The sequence below is a fragment of the Somniosus microcephalus genome, chromosome 29, assembly GCF_052327205.1.
Source record: "Somniosus microcephalus isolate GS21.2 chromosome 29, FLI_Smic_1.0, whole genome shotgun sequence".
In the NCBI taxonomy this organism is placed as follows: Eukaryota; Metazoa; Chordata; class Chondrichthyes; order Squaliformes; family Somniosidae; genus Somniosus; species Somniosus microcephalus.
Genome location: NC_141015.1, coordinates 27,300,565 through 27,316,956, shown reverse-complemented (window position 1 = coordinate 27,316,956; position 16,392 = coordinate 27,300,565). Strand labels below are relative to the sequence as shown.

Below are 16,392 nucleotides of genomic sequence, written 5' to 3'. Positions count from 1 at the left end.
CACAAGGGCAATCGTTTCTGATTTTCTCTTTTGAGGACACTTGTGGCATCCTAGTACTGCTGTGGCTGAGTCAGCATGGGTGAGGGATCAAATTTGGCAATATTTGATCATTTAATACCATACCATGTGGTGCATTTACCCAATCAGCCATCATGAGAAACCTTGCAAGATAAGCTTATAGTAACACTAAATAACTACAGGCTGTACTCCTGTACTAAGATCAGCTATTAAAATCATCTTTCTCTTTTGAAGGGCATCCATCGTGTTTAAAATTCTCTCCAGAGTTAACAGCCCATGTGAAGACCTTAAGATGGCAATGTATTGAGTGCAAGACTTGCAGTGCCTGTCGTGATCAAGGAAAAAATGCAGTAAGTATTTGTTCAGTGACAATTTGTAATGTAACATTTCTTCCCCCCCTAAAAAAATTCTTGCTCCACATATTTTGTACAGAAAAAAGTAAAGGAAATTTAATGTTCTCTTTCTCCCCCCTCCCCCCAAACTTCCTTCACAAAAGTTTGGCGCCAGCAAGGAGAATCGCAAGGGTGCCATCTGCTGAAAATGTTTTTTGCCCTTAACAATGTGACTCTCTTCTGACACTATGAATAAAGGATGCTCCTCCAGGTATCATACGTTTTTTGCTCCATTACAGGCTTCAGACATTTCTTCTTAGCTTCTTGCATTGGTCGGGAAAGAAACAAAGAACATGCAGTTGTATAGCATCTTTCACAATCTCAGGATGTCCGAAAGCGCTCCACAGTCAGTGAAGCACTTTCGAAGCGTAGTCACTGGTGCAATTTAGGGAAGCACGACATCCAATTTCTACACGGCAAAATCCCCAAAACAGGAATGAGATAAATGAACAGATAATCTGTTTTAATGATGTTGGATGAAGGTTAAATGTTGCCGGGACATTGGGAGAATTCCCCTGCTCCTTCATCATGTATAGTTTTAGTCTGTTTCTGGCATCAGGTGCCATTTAAATTATCAAGTTCCAGGAATTTTATATGTTTCAGCCTCCACAGAATTTCCTTCCCTCCCTCCCTCCCTCTTATGTGCTCTATCTCCCCCTCTCTCATGTTCTCTCTCCCTCTCTCGTGTGCTCTTTCTCTTCCCCTCATGATCTCTCTCGCCTCCTCTCTGTTTCAGCCACCACAGAATTTTTGGGTGTTTATTAACCTCTTCAGTTCTTTCCTTTGTTTGTGGCTCCATCATCAGAAATGCAGGTGTTGTCAGAACTAGAGCTTTCTTTCTGCAAATGTTAAACACAAGTTCTTTTGTGCATCTCGGAGCTATGAAACCTACTCCCATCTAATGTGACCAAGTTCTTCTCTGAAGACTCTGTAGTTGATGTAAATATCAAAATTTCAAAACTGAGATGGATAGATTTTGGTTAGGTGAGGGTATTAAGGGATATGGAGCGAAGGTAAATGGAGCTGAGATACAGATCAGCCATGATCTAATTGAATAGGGGAACAGGCTGGAGGGGCTGAATGGCTTATTCCTGTTACTATGAAGAGAATAGATTTTTCAGCTAGCCAGTGTCAGGTCCTTCAGCCAATTTGATACCAAAGGGGCTCGAGTCTTGAACATTCAGATCACTTAAACTCCTGTTGAGGGAGTGGATCAGCAATGTCACCCCTTCAAAACCCAGTTCTCCAGTCTTATCAATGTTCCTCATGAATAGGTGAATTGCAACACGTGTGGAATGGCATGAGTCAAAACTTTCTGTCACAGCTGCATTTCTAGGTTCCTTGAAGGTAGCATGAAGATCCTGCAAGCTCTGACACTCAGTGCATTCTATCTGCACTATAAATTTGGGACATTCCTTGTTTTTAGTGCTGACAACATATCTGGCTGAAATGGACTTGACCCTTGTGTGGGTTAAAGGACTTATTAAGACTGCTTCCCCATAATAGCAGGGTGCAGTGGATGTTCTTCCTAGATCTTGGTGCGTCATATCCTGCTCACAGTATCTGCTGCATTGTTTAAGGCTATGTACTTCCGGTCTCCCTTCAGACGATTAATCTGGAAAACATTTTTTAAAACTGTGGTTTTGAGCACTCCACCAATTTAGACCAAACAGCAATTTTTGGATCCTTTTGCTGAAGAGGATTTGCTTTTTGGCTGATTGATTTTTTTTGGATTCAAATTCTGGTGTCATCTCATCAAAAGGCAATACATAAAATCTTCGTGGTATGTATGATAAAGAAACAACTGAAATAACATGCTCCATTTTTAAACTGGAGAACATCTCAAATTACCACGTGTCTATCCAGTTGGCTCCATTTTGCCGTTTTAAGGTAGTAGAGGAATGAGCTTTGATGGGCCAAATTGTCTTTTTTGATCATTGATTTTTCTTGTTCAGGTAGACTACCCTTTATCCGAACTTGCGAAAACCGAAACCCTCTAAAAACCAAAGGTTTTTTCGTTCAGCGTAAGTCGTGCGCACGACATGACCAGAGTGGCGCACAACTTACGCTGAGCAGGGCAGAGAGTCACTGAGTTCCCTCCTGGGTAGGAGATTGCAGGCCGAACCGGGCAGTGTGAAGGAGGTACCGGGAGAGTGAACCCAACAATACAGCGGCCCGTCCGATAGCTGCAGCGGCCTGTCCGATATTCTTTTCTCCCCCCCGCCGACCCCCACCCTTTTGGATAAGGGATAGTGTATCCTTTATCCGCACTTCCGAAAACCGAAATCCTCTGAAAACCGAAAGTGTTTTCGTTCAGCGTAAGTCGTGCGCACGACCCCGACCCCCCGCCGACCCCCACCCCCGACAAATTTCCCAGTCTTATAAAATACCTTCCGAAATCCGAAATTTTCCGAAAACCGAAACATGGCTGGTCCCGAGGTTTTCGGATAAAGGATAGTCTACCTGTATTTAGTTTGATATTTTTTGTAGTCCATTTCCATTATGTATTGCTTTACATGTTCTATTGGGAAAATGAACTTTTAATGTTGTCATCCGCAGGGTCTATAGTGTTTTGTATGACAATGCAGAGCTCTCTAACAAAAAATCCAAAGGGTGTTAAGATGACATTGTAATAGTTTCAAGTTGCTGATAGATGAGAGGTTGCCATAACTACAGAATGGTTATTAGGATTTCCCTTCCACCTTGTAGTTTTGTTCAATATTTGTCATAAGTGTATAAATTACTTGACATTTTTAAACGAGCAAAATTGGTGTGGTTCCAAAAAGTTTGAGTTGAGTTAGCAAATTGATAAAAGTTCATAGTTATTATACTTTTCCTTTTATATTAGAATCCGATTCAAATTGATTACTTAGTAGTTTTAGCACTTGGAGATACTTGAGTATAATTTAAAAACCTAAGTGAATTTATGTATTGAAGTACTTTGCAATTTTTCTCCTCTCTAGGACAACATGCTTTTTTGTGATTCCTGTGACCGAGGGTTTCACATGGAATGTTGTGACCCGCCACTCTCCAGAATGCCAAAAGGTATCATTGAACCAAATGTATTGGTGACTTTCATATTTGTTGTTTGCAAAATGTACTTGTCTACCGTTACTTTATATATGCCCATTAGATTTGAAGATGCAATCAAAACTAATGCAAATTGGTATGTTTTGGATTTTTTTTAACTTCAGACCATCTATAAACCTTTCTCCTCCCAAGGAAATATTGCTCCACTCTTGCAAAAGGACAGAATGCCCCTTTTGTACACCGATAGTGCTAATTTGTTTGGAGCCAAAATTACCTCCTAATGGTGGATAGTGTTCGCTGAGAGATATGAGAAAAAGCATTGAACAAGAAAAGGCCACTGTCCCATCAAACTGTTCCTTACACAGATCACGTACAATCTATCTTATTGTGAGCTTTACCCCTCTTAAAATATTAGGAACCAATTATTAATTTGTTCTCAGAAAATGCTGGAAATACTCAGCAGGTCAGGCAGCATCTGTGGAGAGAGAAACAGAGTTAACGTTTCAGGTCAATGACCCTTCGTCAGAACTGGAAAAAGCTGGAGATGGAACAGGTTTTTAAGCAAGTGCAGGGGCAGGGAGAGGGGGGAGGGGAGGAAAGAACAAAAGGGAAGGTCTGTGATGGGGTGGAAGGCAGGAGAGATTAAGAGACAAAAGGGAGGATGGTGCAAGGCAAAAGGAGATGGTAATGGGACAAGTTAAGAAACAAAAGATGGCTCTAGATGAAGTGTAAATGGCGATGGCAGAATGATCGACAGCTGCCATGTGAGAGAGAGAGGAAAAAAATGAAAAAAGATAGGGGCAGAGGTTATGGTCTGAAATTGTTGAACTCGATGTTGATTCCAGAAGGCTGTAAAGTGCCTAATAGAAAGATGAGGTGCTGTTCCTCGAGCTTACATTGAGCTTCATTGGAACAGTGTAAGAGGCCAAGGACAGAGAGATCAGAGTGGGAATGGAGCGGAGAATTAACGTGACAGGCGACCGGAAGCTTTGGGTCACCTGTACGGACTGAACAGAGGTGTTCCGCAAGGCGGTCACCCAATCTGCGTTTTTATTTCAGATTTCCAGCATCCGCTTTTGTATTAATTTGTTCTCGCAGTCTCAATTGTTACACGTCCTTGTGCCTGACACTGGCAATACAAGGACTATTGAAGCTTCTTGCAGTATTTGATCATCTCGGTTTATACCAGTGTGTTTAACCGCTAATCCTTTCCCAACCGGGTAATTATTTGGCTACTTTTTGAAGGAGTTAATTAATACAATATTAACTGCTTTTGCTGCGAGCCTAAAAGCTTTATCTACTCATGTAATTTCACTTGGGGTTTGTTAATTTTATGGCTGTAGACCCTCCTGTATTATTGCTCATGGGCAGTAGAGCTAGTTCTGGTGTTTACTGTGACCACATTCTACGGTCCAGGATTGGAATTCACCCCTTTCTGTTGTCGCTCTCTTAAATTCCAGAGCCTGTGCTAATTAACAGAATCCGGGGTTGAATTGATGTGATGCAACCACTCAGGAATTGCAATCATTTGGCTGATCCCTGACACTCCGGTTGAAGAGCAAAGGCAGGAGTTAGGGAAACCAGAGTGCTGAACATGGAGAGAGGGAGCTATGGAATAAGGCTTAGCAATTTTTACAATATAAAATGAGGAGAACCTGTCTTTGGAGCATTTTGGCTTCCTTTATAACTTCTAAGAAATGTTATTATGTAATGGGTTGGATGAAGCACTTTAATGGTGGCTATATGGCACAAAAATTATTTGGATTGTGTTAAAGGTTCACCAATCAGAAATGATGCTACAAAGATTTGATTGGTTGAGTTGACAGGTTGAAGGAACGGTGACTTCTTGAATCAGATTGGATAATGATCTAGGGACAGTAGCCTTTGGTTTTGCTATCTGATAGATGGTAGGAAAAATATGCTATAACACTACCTTCACACATAATTTAAATAATGTATAGATAAATTGATCCTCTAATTCTGTGCTTACCAAGTCAAAGTCAAATAACCTGCTTACTTTTACATGAGTTATATGTTTCACATTTTTAAAGTTCTGGGTCATGATCTTCCTTCAATTTTCTTTTCTCTAATAAAAACAGGTTCTGCAATTAGGGGCCTTAAATTCCAAAATTATATTTGTTGCTCTTCTCCAACCCTCTCAATGCATCAGTGCCCATTTCAAGATTGGATGCCCAATACTGTTGACAGTCTTGTCCCAAATCTGGCCGCATCAATGACCTGTACAAGATCAGAATAAGTTTTGTCAAACATTTATGAGATGTAAACTAGTATTTGGTTAGGTTTGTTGATAATGGTTTGAACACTAGAAACTGTCAGTGAATGGCCAAACATCACACCCAATTGCTGAGGATAGAAGTTTCTGTTTCCTGTTCCTATATTCAGTGCCTTGCATTTATAAATATTTACAGTAAAATTCATCTGTCATTCTTGGGTCATCTATTTATTTGGTGCAGATCTCTCTGAATGTAGTTTATATTTGTCTTCTGGTCATACAACTTGATATCAACAAATTTAATAAATTAAGTATTTTTCTCCAAATTATTGTGAATACTGTGACTAGCAAGGGACCCAAAATATACTTCTGCAGACAACCGCTAGTCATTAAAACTTATAGATAGCCATTTTAATTTATCATTGCCTTCTACTTCCTTTTGCTGAGCTAGTTTTCAATCCAGCTAGCTAATTTACTGTTAATCCACAAGTCTTAACTTTTTTAAAAGGCTCATGTAAAACTTTCTCATGCTTTTTGAAAATCTAACTAAATTACATTGAGTGAATAATCCCAATTCACTATCTCCTCAAAAGAATTCAGCAGGTTAGTGACCCATGACCTATATTGTTTCTAAAGTTATGTTTATGGCCACTGCTCTTTGGATCAGCATTGATTGCACCCTACCTAATGTACTCAGTGCATGTTCTCCAATACAATGTTAAACTGCTGGGTATATAGTTTGTAGTTCCCATTTTATTCCTTTTTGAATTTTGGTGTGTTTGCTCTCAACTAGTCCTTTTGATAATTCCAGTGTTCATGGATCTTTTAAAAACAGTAACCAGAGTTTCTTCTATTTTCTTATTTCCTTGAGTATTCTAGGGTGTTCCCCATCTGGCCTAGCTGCCTTGCCTGAAATTTCTGTGTGGAAAAACAAGAAAATGCTTGTATCTCCATCATTAACAATGCTCCTATTAAAATCATTTTTTAAGAAATCGCAGGTTTTCAGCTGCATATTCTTGCAGATTATTAAGTGTGGTGGGGGGGGGTGGTGGGTGCAGAGGTGAACAGACACTGCTCTTTTTTCAATAGGAGGAGGTATTTTGAGCCATCATTCTTTAAAATGTCTTCATTGTCTTGTGGTTTAATGTTTACTTGTGTTTATTCTTTCTGGAGCCAAAATGACTCTCTCTGGATTTGACAATCGTCATTTGTTTAAAGTAATCTGAAGAACCTGTTTAACGCACTTGTTATTTTCTGTTTCTCCAGATCGCGTCCCAATTTATCCCTTAAAGGCCCATTTTGTTTAACATGCTGTCTGTAGCTAATCTAGCTGAGAACATTCTTTCAGTTCCTTTTAATGCTACAGCCCTTCTAATACTGTACTTTTGGTTATCATCCATGAATTCTTGTACAACTCTCGCATCTTATTTCTTTTTGTATTTTTTGTATATTTTAAAGGTTTCTTTTTGGCCTTAAAGGTAGTTTGGTGTTAATTTACCCATCATGGTTTTGGTCTTGCTATTTAATTCTTATGAGGTGCATCCATTTTTCTTCCAGTGCGTTTTATTTCCTAATTTTGTTTCTCACTCAGTTCTCTGTGCAATTTTCCTGTTGTTCTGAATTTTGCTTTCTTAATGCTGTGCACCTCTGTGCTATTGCCCCCTCCCCCACTACTTAATCTCCCCATCTTAGCTCCTCTCCTGGGACATTCACTCTTTCCTGGGGTATAGTTTGGCAGATCTCAGCCGTGACGTTCCTGAGGCTGTTTTACCATTGGGGACTCTGCTAAGCCCAATCTTCTCCTCCCCAGACATCCACAGACATTTCATTTAGAATATGATCAGGAAAGGGAGCCTTGATTGATTTTCCCCTTCATAAACCAGGGTATGTAGCTAGTTGTAGCACCTCTACTGGTATCCTGGCTGAGATTAACTAGCTCAACACAAACTGGGATTCAATCTTGGGACTTTCCTGGTCTGTGTGGCTCAGCTGCTAACCAGCTGAACCATCAGGGTAGTGGGCTTATACTTTTAATAATTTTTCAAATTTAACTACAGGAAACTCTCGTTTAAATGGCACCTAAATATCCAGAATTCTCTATTAACCAGCAAAATTCATACTCCAAAAACACCTCAATAACTGGCAATGTTGCCGAGTCCGAGTCTCCCGCGGTGGCCGAGCTAGTTAGTGGGGGTAGTTCTCCAAACTGCCACTACTCGGCTTCTTGGCGCTGTCGGAAGTCCGAACACCTCACTAACAGGAGTCTGACTCTTTGTTTGTTAAAAATAGCCTCGGTAGATAACCCTCTCCGTCATCTAGAATTTTTAATCAACCGGCACCATCCTGGTCCGGTCGGTGCCGGATACCAGAGAGTTTCTTGTATACAGTCTAGAGCCCAAGTGGTCATCCGTTCCAGTGGACTGCAAAGGACCAAATCTACTTTCAACTCTCCTTCATGCACTACTTCTATGAAATTGCTTGTTCATTCACAACTCCTTTCTGCCGTCCCTCATCTAACCACTTTACTTCCGAGGCATTGAAATCCTCCACAATTCTCACTTTATGGTTTCTTGCTTTTTTTCTTGCCCAAACGAGTCTATCTGCCGAGTTAAGTTTGAGCTGCTGGTGGATATCGGTACAAATTACTATTTTGTTGCCACTATCCTATATTGCTAATTTCCACCAGATTGCTTCTGCCCTAACCATTTAGTCTATTTATATCCTCTTTTACTAGTAATGTCATTCCTCAACCTTGCTTCACATGCCTAGTCTGGCAAAATGTCCTATACCCTCGGCTCCACCTCATGCTCAGATGCTCAAAGCCATGTATCTGTAAAAGTAGGTACATATTTTTGTGAACAATTTTTCCACATGGCTTGTAGTTGTTTTACAGTTTTCTATTCTATTATAGTGATCTGTGGGGGTTAGGGCAAGAGGAGGAAGTGTCTGAATCTCTAGCATTCTATTAAAGGGAGATTATGCACTATCCTAAGGCAAGTTCATTTCTAGCTACAGCTCATTAGCTTGCAATTAACATCATTTATGTTATCTTTCCATCTCCAGTTCATTCTGTTTTTCTGTGTTCCTTGTGGACTGTTCTCTACTTCACTAGCGAGCCCCTTATTATTCTGAGATTTATTTCCTGTAATTCAGTAAAAGCTCATTCTTATCCTAGTTAGAGAGATGTCCTATTCATCAAGTGGTTTTAAAGAAAATTTTCCATCATTGATGTGAGTTCCATGGCTGTACAGTGGTGGTTGTGAGAGAAAGGGACATCTGAGCCCCCGATGATATCACGGAACCTCTTCTGGACCTGTGCACCAGCATTATTCAATAATTGTTTCTGGATTTGGAGGATTCTAATTGTGAAGTTTCTAAGATGCAAATTTAGCAAAATTCTCATTTCCTGTAATGTTTTCTAACTGGTATATTTCAGTTGCAGGAGTTGATTCTAACTTTTATCTTACTTGTAAGTCTTACTGTAAACATAACTGGAATACATGGTGCAGATTGGAAACTTTGTTGAGAAAGCTAATGGGTGTATTATTTACAACAGGAATGTGGATCTGTCAAATATGCAGACCAAAGAAAAAGGGAAGAAAACTACTGCACGAAAAAGCTGCACAGATCAAACGTCGTTATGCGAAACCAGTAGGACGTCCCAAAAATAAACTAAAGCAAAGAACCATGTACGTTTATCCTTTTCTTTGGAACAAGTATAACAAATGTCTAAAATATTGCACTGTAAATACCTTTAAAGAAGTGGAAGTATGTTTGATTAGTTTCCCACTAATTGTCATGCCTTCAAATCCAAATACTGTTTCTTGCGTTCAAAGGGAGTCTCGACACAGAAATGTGTTTAAAACAACAGTGTAGCTTTTTAAAATTGATGCTCCACCTTTAGAAAACAATTATTTACAAAATTATCAATAAATATTAAAACAGCAGCAAAAATCTAAATGTCTACCTCATTATTGCAGCCTCTCATTATACCATACTCCTGAATCTGGTTGAAGCTAAAATATTAGCTGTTAAAGGACTTGGGGGGCATGGTAACATACAGGACTGAAAAAGACTATTGGCCTGTCCAATATCTTGGCAATATTATATCTTGAGGTACCCATCATATATCCATCTATCAACCTCAATAAATTCTGCCACGCTGCTCTGTCCAATGAGTTCTGTAATAGTGAGGCACAACAGTAGCTTATTGAAAACTATCAATTCAGGGGGATTTTACTTATATCTAAAGCACAAGTTGTGTGATGTTGTAGAAATATTATTACAGTCCCCAAATACAGGAACCAGAGCCCCATACAGGTCATCATTGCTGTAGTGTACCGTTGTGAAACATTTTATTTGTGGTCTCCAATTTTATATGGAAATGGGTACCCGCTTAACTTTGTCCTTCACTTTTTAATTTATTCCCCCATTAATCAGTGGAACTTTAGTTAAACAAACTTAAACATTATTTTTATGTTCTGTTCTTTTAACAGATTTTGTAGCTTTTTGATACTTTGTGTAAGTTTGAAAGTTCTGTATTTGACTCTCCTGTTTAATCCAAAACTCCAAGTTAAAATATATGTTATGCTCCTAAGTTGGAAACCTACAACTGTCTGTAAATGTGACATCTAAACTTGAATCTGAACCCACACCAATCTGCTGTTTCCATCAGTTTCTTTGCGTTTACTTTGATTTGTATTTTATTACTTTTCTAAGGTGTGCTCACAACTTAGCCCGAGAAAAAGAGAATGATGTAGCTCTTCCTATTTGTCTTCACATCGTGCCAGATCTTGATAACAATTCTTTGATCACAATCATGTTTTATGCAACTGAGCACAATCCTATCATTTCTGAACATGTATATTCCAGCAGGGTGTTGCTGAATAATAAAGAGCAGAAACCCGAGTGGACTTTTTCTTTTCCCCTCCCTATCCCAGGAATGCAAGGCCAATCATCATGCCCCTATTATTCCCCACCTAGATAACTCAGCACAAACTGTGGATCAAATGTGAGACCATCCTATAATATTTTGTTCAGTACCACACTGGGTGGCGTATTTACCCACTGTTGTTGAGGAGCTGCAGGCGGCTTTCATTTAAATTATTCAGTTTCACCACAGCAGGGCCTTGTGAACTACACATTGCCTTTTGTCTTACTGATGGAGGTACCACCTGTGCTAAAACCGAAACAGGCTAGCGACAATCAACAAAAGCACCTCTGGGGTGTTTCCCTTCATTACCAACTATTACTGCATTTCTGTGCTTAAAAACACTGGAGTAGAAAAATGTTCCTGATTTTGTGTTTTTAATCCTGAACGAGGTATCCAGCCCTTAAAAAGAAACATTTTTTTATTTAAAGCCTAAGAAACCTGTAGCGTCTTGTGGTATTGAAAGGTCTATTTAGTGGTGACTGCCCTCAAAACTCTCATTGTCACCTTGTCAGTGAAGTAATTGAGCACAGACAGCTTCTCCTCCAGTGTTCAAGAACTGACTTCTGTCAAACTGGGTAAAGAGACTTGAAAATACACATTAATGTCAAAGTTGATGGATGTTGACCTTTTGTAGTTGAAGCAAATACTGTACCAATGTTCATTTCTCCTTCATGATACACATTTTCAGAAAAAAATCTGTCACTGCACATCCACAGCCAGGGCAGGTTCATCAGACAGTGCTCTCATGCTTCAACTGAACTGAACTCTGAATTCAATACAAATGACTTTCTCATGAACCAGCAGATTCTATTTCAGATGTCACATGCGAATAAAAGAAATAGATATGACTTTTCCCATATACACACTCATCCCTTCCAGGTCTACTTGAAATGCATAGTTCCTTATATCTCATTGATTTGATTTTTTTTAACTGCTTGTCAATCTTTAACAGCTAATTGCTCTGCACTTCCACTCATTAAGATCTTCTATGGTTCAGTTAAGAACTGTGGCTCTGTATACCCATTGTAACTGCCTACCAACCCCCAAGAATTGCATTCTCTAATTGTGTCTACAAACACTGCCAGGAGCATTGGGCAAATTGCCCCCATATTTTGTCTGGAATCACTTTCCCACAAGTTGGAAAGTTAATTTATGAGCTAGACATTTCTGAGTGCAATGGGAGGGCATCTAAATGTTCGCATAGTGCAATGTTGTGAACCGTTACCAGAGACACACCATCACATAAAAATCTCTGGTATTTATATGTTGCTTTTAAAAGAACTTGAGAACATCGAACACACTTCTTGAAGCAATGTTCTCCAAGCAAACAACGTAATGATCTGGATACAGGAAATCAGTCGATAGCCCTTTGCAAGCTTGCAATTGAGCTCCCGCCAGAGAAGAGCAAGTTTAGAGCTAATCATTTGGTAGCAAGGACAATGCACTGGCAGATCTCCTTGGTAATCTTGATCAATTCTTATAGTGGACAGATAGAATGAGTGAATTATGTGTGTATTAATGGGGCGGCAGGGATAAATATGCTACATGAAGGAACAGAGACTGAACCTTGGAGGAAAAGTTAAGTGAGGTGACTGACCGCTTGGTCGAAAAGATGGGTTTTGAAAAGGTTTTTAAGGGGGGGCGTGGTAGAGGAAATGCCAGAGTCTGGCCAAGACGGCTGAAGGCTCTGCCTCCAATGGTGGTGCGAAGGGAGTGGTTATGCATAAAATGCCAGTGTTGGAGGATCGAAGCCATGCAGAGATTTGAAGAGGAGGACAAGGTATTTAAATTTAATTGATTGGGGAAAAGGGAGACAATGTAAGTCAGTGAAGACTAGTATGATGAGCAAGCAGAATGTATTGCCGGACAGGATAAGGACTGTTTTGAAACCGAGAGGGACAGTGCCTGCAAAGGAAGCAACTAACAATGTTAACTTCCTTTGATGTCCTCATTCCAAAGGATGATATTGACTATGAAATGTTTTGCCATAACATCATCTATTGATAACAGTTGTTCAAGGAATTTTTATTGTCTGGAAAATTAGTTCAGGTCACTTGTAATTGTAATATATCTTGAGCAATATGATTTTTATTTTTGATACTTTTCCACACACGATACAAGTTATAAGAATTTAATCTGAAATGAGAAAAGGCAATTTGACTTAAGTTAAAGCAATCTATTGAATTGATGCATCAAGCAGGCCCCTCTTGTTTTCAGAGTCTCTAAGTCCCAAGCCTGTCCATCACCATATTGTTCTATACTTATTGGTATTCTATGAATAAGAAATCACCCAGCAAATACTACAGTAGAAGTGAACCAAACAGGATAGTCATTATTCCACAATTTCATAGAATTATGCATGTAATTTCTTATGAACTTCCACTTGCTCAGTGACTAGTTAATTTTGAAAGCATGTCCTACGTTTCCAAATAATTTACTGTTACTGATTAAAACTGGCATTTCCACTCACCTTAATTTGGCTCAAGAAAATAATCTTAATCTCCTCTGGCCTGTCCTCGTACCACAGTGATCTTTGCCTAAATCCTTTATATCTGTCCTCTGTATCCTTTCTGATGACACAGTGCTCCTTTGGGAAGCTGATGATCAAAGCCAGGCACAACATTCTCGTGTGATTTCACTGACCTATTTTAAAGAGCTACTACCATATCTTTGGACTGGTACTCCGTGCTTCTGCCAAAGCACCCTAACATTCTGTTTGCCTTTGATTAATCTCAACCTCACACTGCAGCTGTTTTTAAAGACTTCTCCAAGTCATTGTCCTGCTCCACCTTTATCAAGATACAACCGCTCATTTTGCTATCATATATATATGCTTCACCTTTAACCACATTAAACATAATGTACCAGTTACAGACTTTGTAAAGCCTATCTAAATCTCTTGAAAATTATCCCTTTTTGCCATGCATCTTGTTCTGCTGTGTAATTGTGGCATGTAAATTTAGAAATTAAAATTTTTAAACCCCATCTGTATTCTCCTGTTGTTAAGTATAATTCTACGGGCACATACTTCAAAGGACATGATTAATTCTACCAGCTTGAATAATTACATTTGGTTTCTTATTATCTATTCAGTTTTCAGTCAATATTCCTACTTCACCCATAATTATGGGAGCTGTCCCTTTCAGTGCAGCCCCTCATGAGGCACTTCTTCAAATGGATTTTGAAAGAATAGATAATAGATAGCTGCCAATATCCACCAACTCGGTCACATTACCACAGTCAATTAAATTTATAAGACACTTGGTTCACTTCATAACTTAATGCTGGCATTTATAAATCATACTAAAACTAAGTTGTAGGTTCCAAAAACTCCTGGGTGAGTAAATGCAAAACACAAATATAAATACATGGATGGACAAATGCAAAAGGAATGCATGAACAATTGTGGTGATGTCAATGAGATAACTTAGTGAAAGTTTTCTTTTGTACTTATTTAATAAATTACCTGTGATTGATGGGTGCTCACACATCCAGTAGGCTGAATTGTTCTATTAAAATTAGTTTGAAGGATGGTTATACAGTTACGTTCCCTGTTGGTATGTTGAGACACACTGCAGTTTTACATGTGTGATTTCCATTGTGGGATTTCTGAATTTTAGCCAAGCTATTTGGAGGAGGTGGTGGGACATTTCCTTTGATGAAGGGCAAGTCTACCTATACTGCACTTGTGCATGTTATAGTGGCTAATTACATTAGCAGTGCCCTGGTAGCAATTTAGTTGCTTTACCACTTCCACTGGAGAATGGTTTGAGGAGTGGCAATGTAAATGATGAGGTGGAAATAACTCTCTGTGACATAGAGCAAAGTAACAAAAATATGCATGAAAATATAAAGGTCAGCCACATCAAATAGAAATGCAATTTGTGAATTTTGCATTTGTAAATACAATATTCCCCATTTATTTTTCTTCCCCACATCATTTTCCTAATTTTACAAACACTCCTAGAAATAGTGCATATTCTTTTCTTAGTAGTAATGTTGTACTTTGCACTTTTTCACAGATCGGCTGACAATGATGATGGATCTATGACAATGGACACAGGAAGGGGGTCACCTGGTAGGGGTCAAAAGACTAAAATCTCTACCACACCTTCATCTGGTCATGCTGCATCTCTGAAGGACTCATGCAGCAGATTGGCTCATACAGACCCCACCCTGGCGAATGCTACCACCTCCACATTCACAGTTAACCAAACAACTAATGGTCTTGTTGATGGCCTAACTAGATTTTTTACACCCTCACCTGATGGCCGAAAGGCACGTGGTGAAATAGTAGACTTTTCAAAGTGCTATTTGCTTAAGAAAAACTGCACTCTGAAACAATCAGCCACTTTTAACTCTAGCATATGGTCTGCAGGTATTGCTCAAAAGTTAACCCCATTCTGTCAACCCCCACTTCCTAGTCAGAGCCCCAGTTCGCACAAATCCAGCACTTCCACTTCTGCTAACTCCCCTCAAAGTTCTTCCAGCCAATCAAGCGTACTCTCTCTTAGCAGCCTTCCGAACAGCAGCCATCTAAAGGGACTCTTTGATGGGCTATCTCATATTTACACCATTCACAGAGAGTCTCGTAAAAAGGGACATCCCAGTTATGCACCACCTAGGCGCATGCGTCATAAGCCTGAGTTGGCTCCCACACCAAAAGCCTATCCTCATTTCCGAAAAAAGAAAGGTGTTACAAGTAGTAGCTTTATGTTCCCTGCCTTTTCCCATGGATGGCGGGCTTCCAGGACATGCTCACTGAAATCAGTTGCTCACTTCAGACAAACTTCTTTCCTTGTAAAGCACAAGATATTAGGCAGATTAAAATATAGAGTGACCCCTCAAATGGGGACCCCCTCAGCAGGGATGGGGAGCTTGGCACACGGAAGGATTAAACGTGATCGGGACGATGGTAAGCAAAGGTCCAAACCAACCTGCGTCCTGTCCAGTAAAAGTTTACTCTATTTTGTCACGTAGCCCTTAGCTTCTTCTCTTGTTCCTTCTTCACTTTTGTAGGAATGTAAACAAACAAAACATCTTGTCCCTTTTTCTAATGCTAACTAAATACCTTAACATTGTTTTTCAAATAAACTTGCATCACAGATCAAACATCTTGTTTAATTTGCATCTGTTGTAGTACTAAGAATCCCAAATGCCTGCATAGCACTGCTTACAGCTTTGTAGAATCGCATGGCCATCCAACTTGCCACGCTACACCTCTCACTCTCCCAGCCCTTTCCAAACAGCGGCTCAACCATTTTGATTGTTTGCTTCCAGTGTTGATAGTGAGAAGTGGCAGATGTGTTAACTGTAGACCTTTCTGTTCTGCATTTTACTCAAGTTTTTTCCTCTGCTTTATTTCTTTGCATAAAGTAATTTCAACCTTGCTGGATTTCAGCAATAAAGCAAATGCTGCTGTTGACTTACTTTGTGCTACTGCCTGCCTTCACTGCATGTCTTGTTTACTTGTGTGATTATTAATATTTAGAATTGTTAGATGAAGAATGCTAATTTACCTCACCTGAGTAATGAAGCACCAGGAGAAGTGGTGTGCTTTTTATGGAGCTGTTAATAGAGCATATAATTAAATTCATGTGATGGTGGATTTTGCTCATGTACATGAACATTTTTCCTGTGCTGCTTTGGTGAACTGCAGACAATGAAGAAATGAAAAATATCAAAAAAGAAAGTGCAAATCAAGGTGTAGCCTGCCATCAGGACAATGTGACAGAGGAGGACTTGGAGATATTCAAGCAAGCACGGGATCTATCACTCCAGGTGAG

General features: G+C 39.5%; 1 protein-coding gene across 1 annotated transcript in view; it reads left to right on the top strand.

Moving 5' to 3' along the window:
* Positions 1-16,392, top strand: part of kat6b (K(lysine) acetyltransferase 6B) — a 144,224-nt gene that overhangs the window by 52,981 nt on the left and 74,851 nt on the right. Inside the window, exons 4-8 of the mRNA XM_085970442.1 lie at positions 253-368; positions 3,374-3,455; positions 9,230-9,362; positions 14,629-14,684; positions 16,266-16,387. Coding sequence (XP_085826568.1) covers positions 253-368; positions 3,374-3,455; positions 9,230-9,362; positions 14,629-14,684; positions 16,266-16,387 — 509 coding nt within the window. The remainder of the gene's footprint in view (positions 1-252; positions 369-3,373; positions 3,456-9,229; positions 9,363-14,628; positions 14,685-16,265; positions 16,388-16,392) is intronic.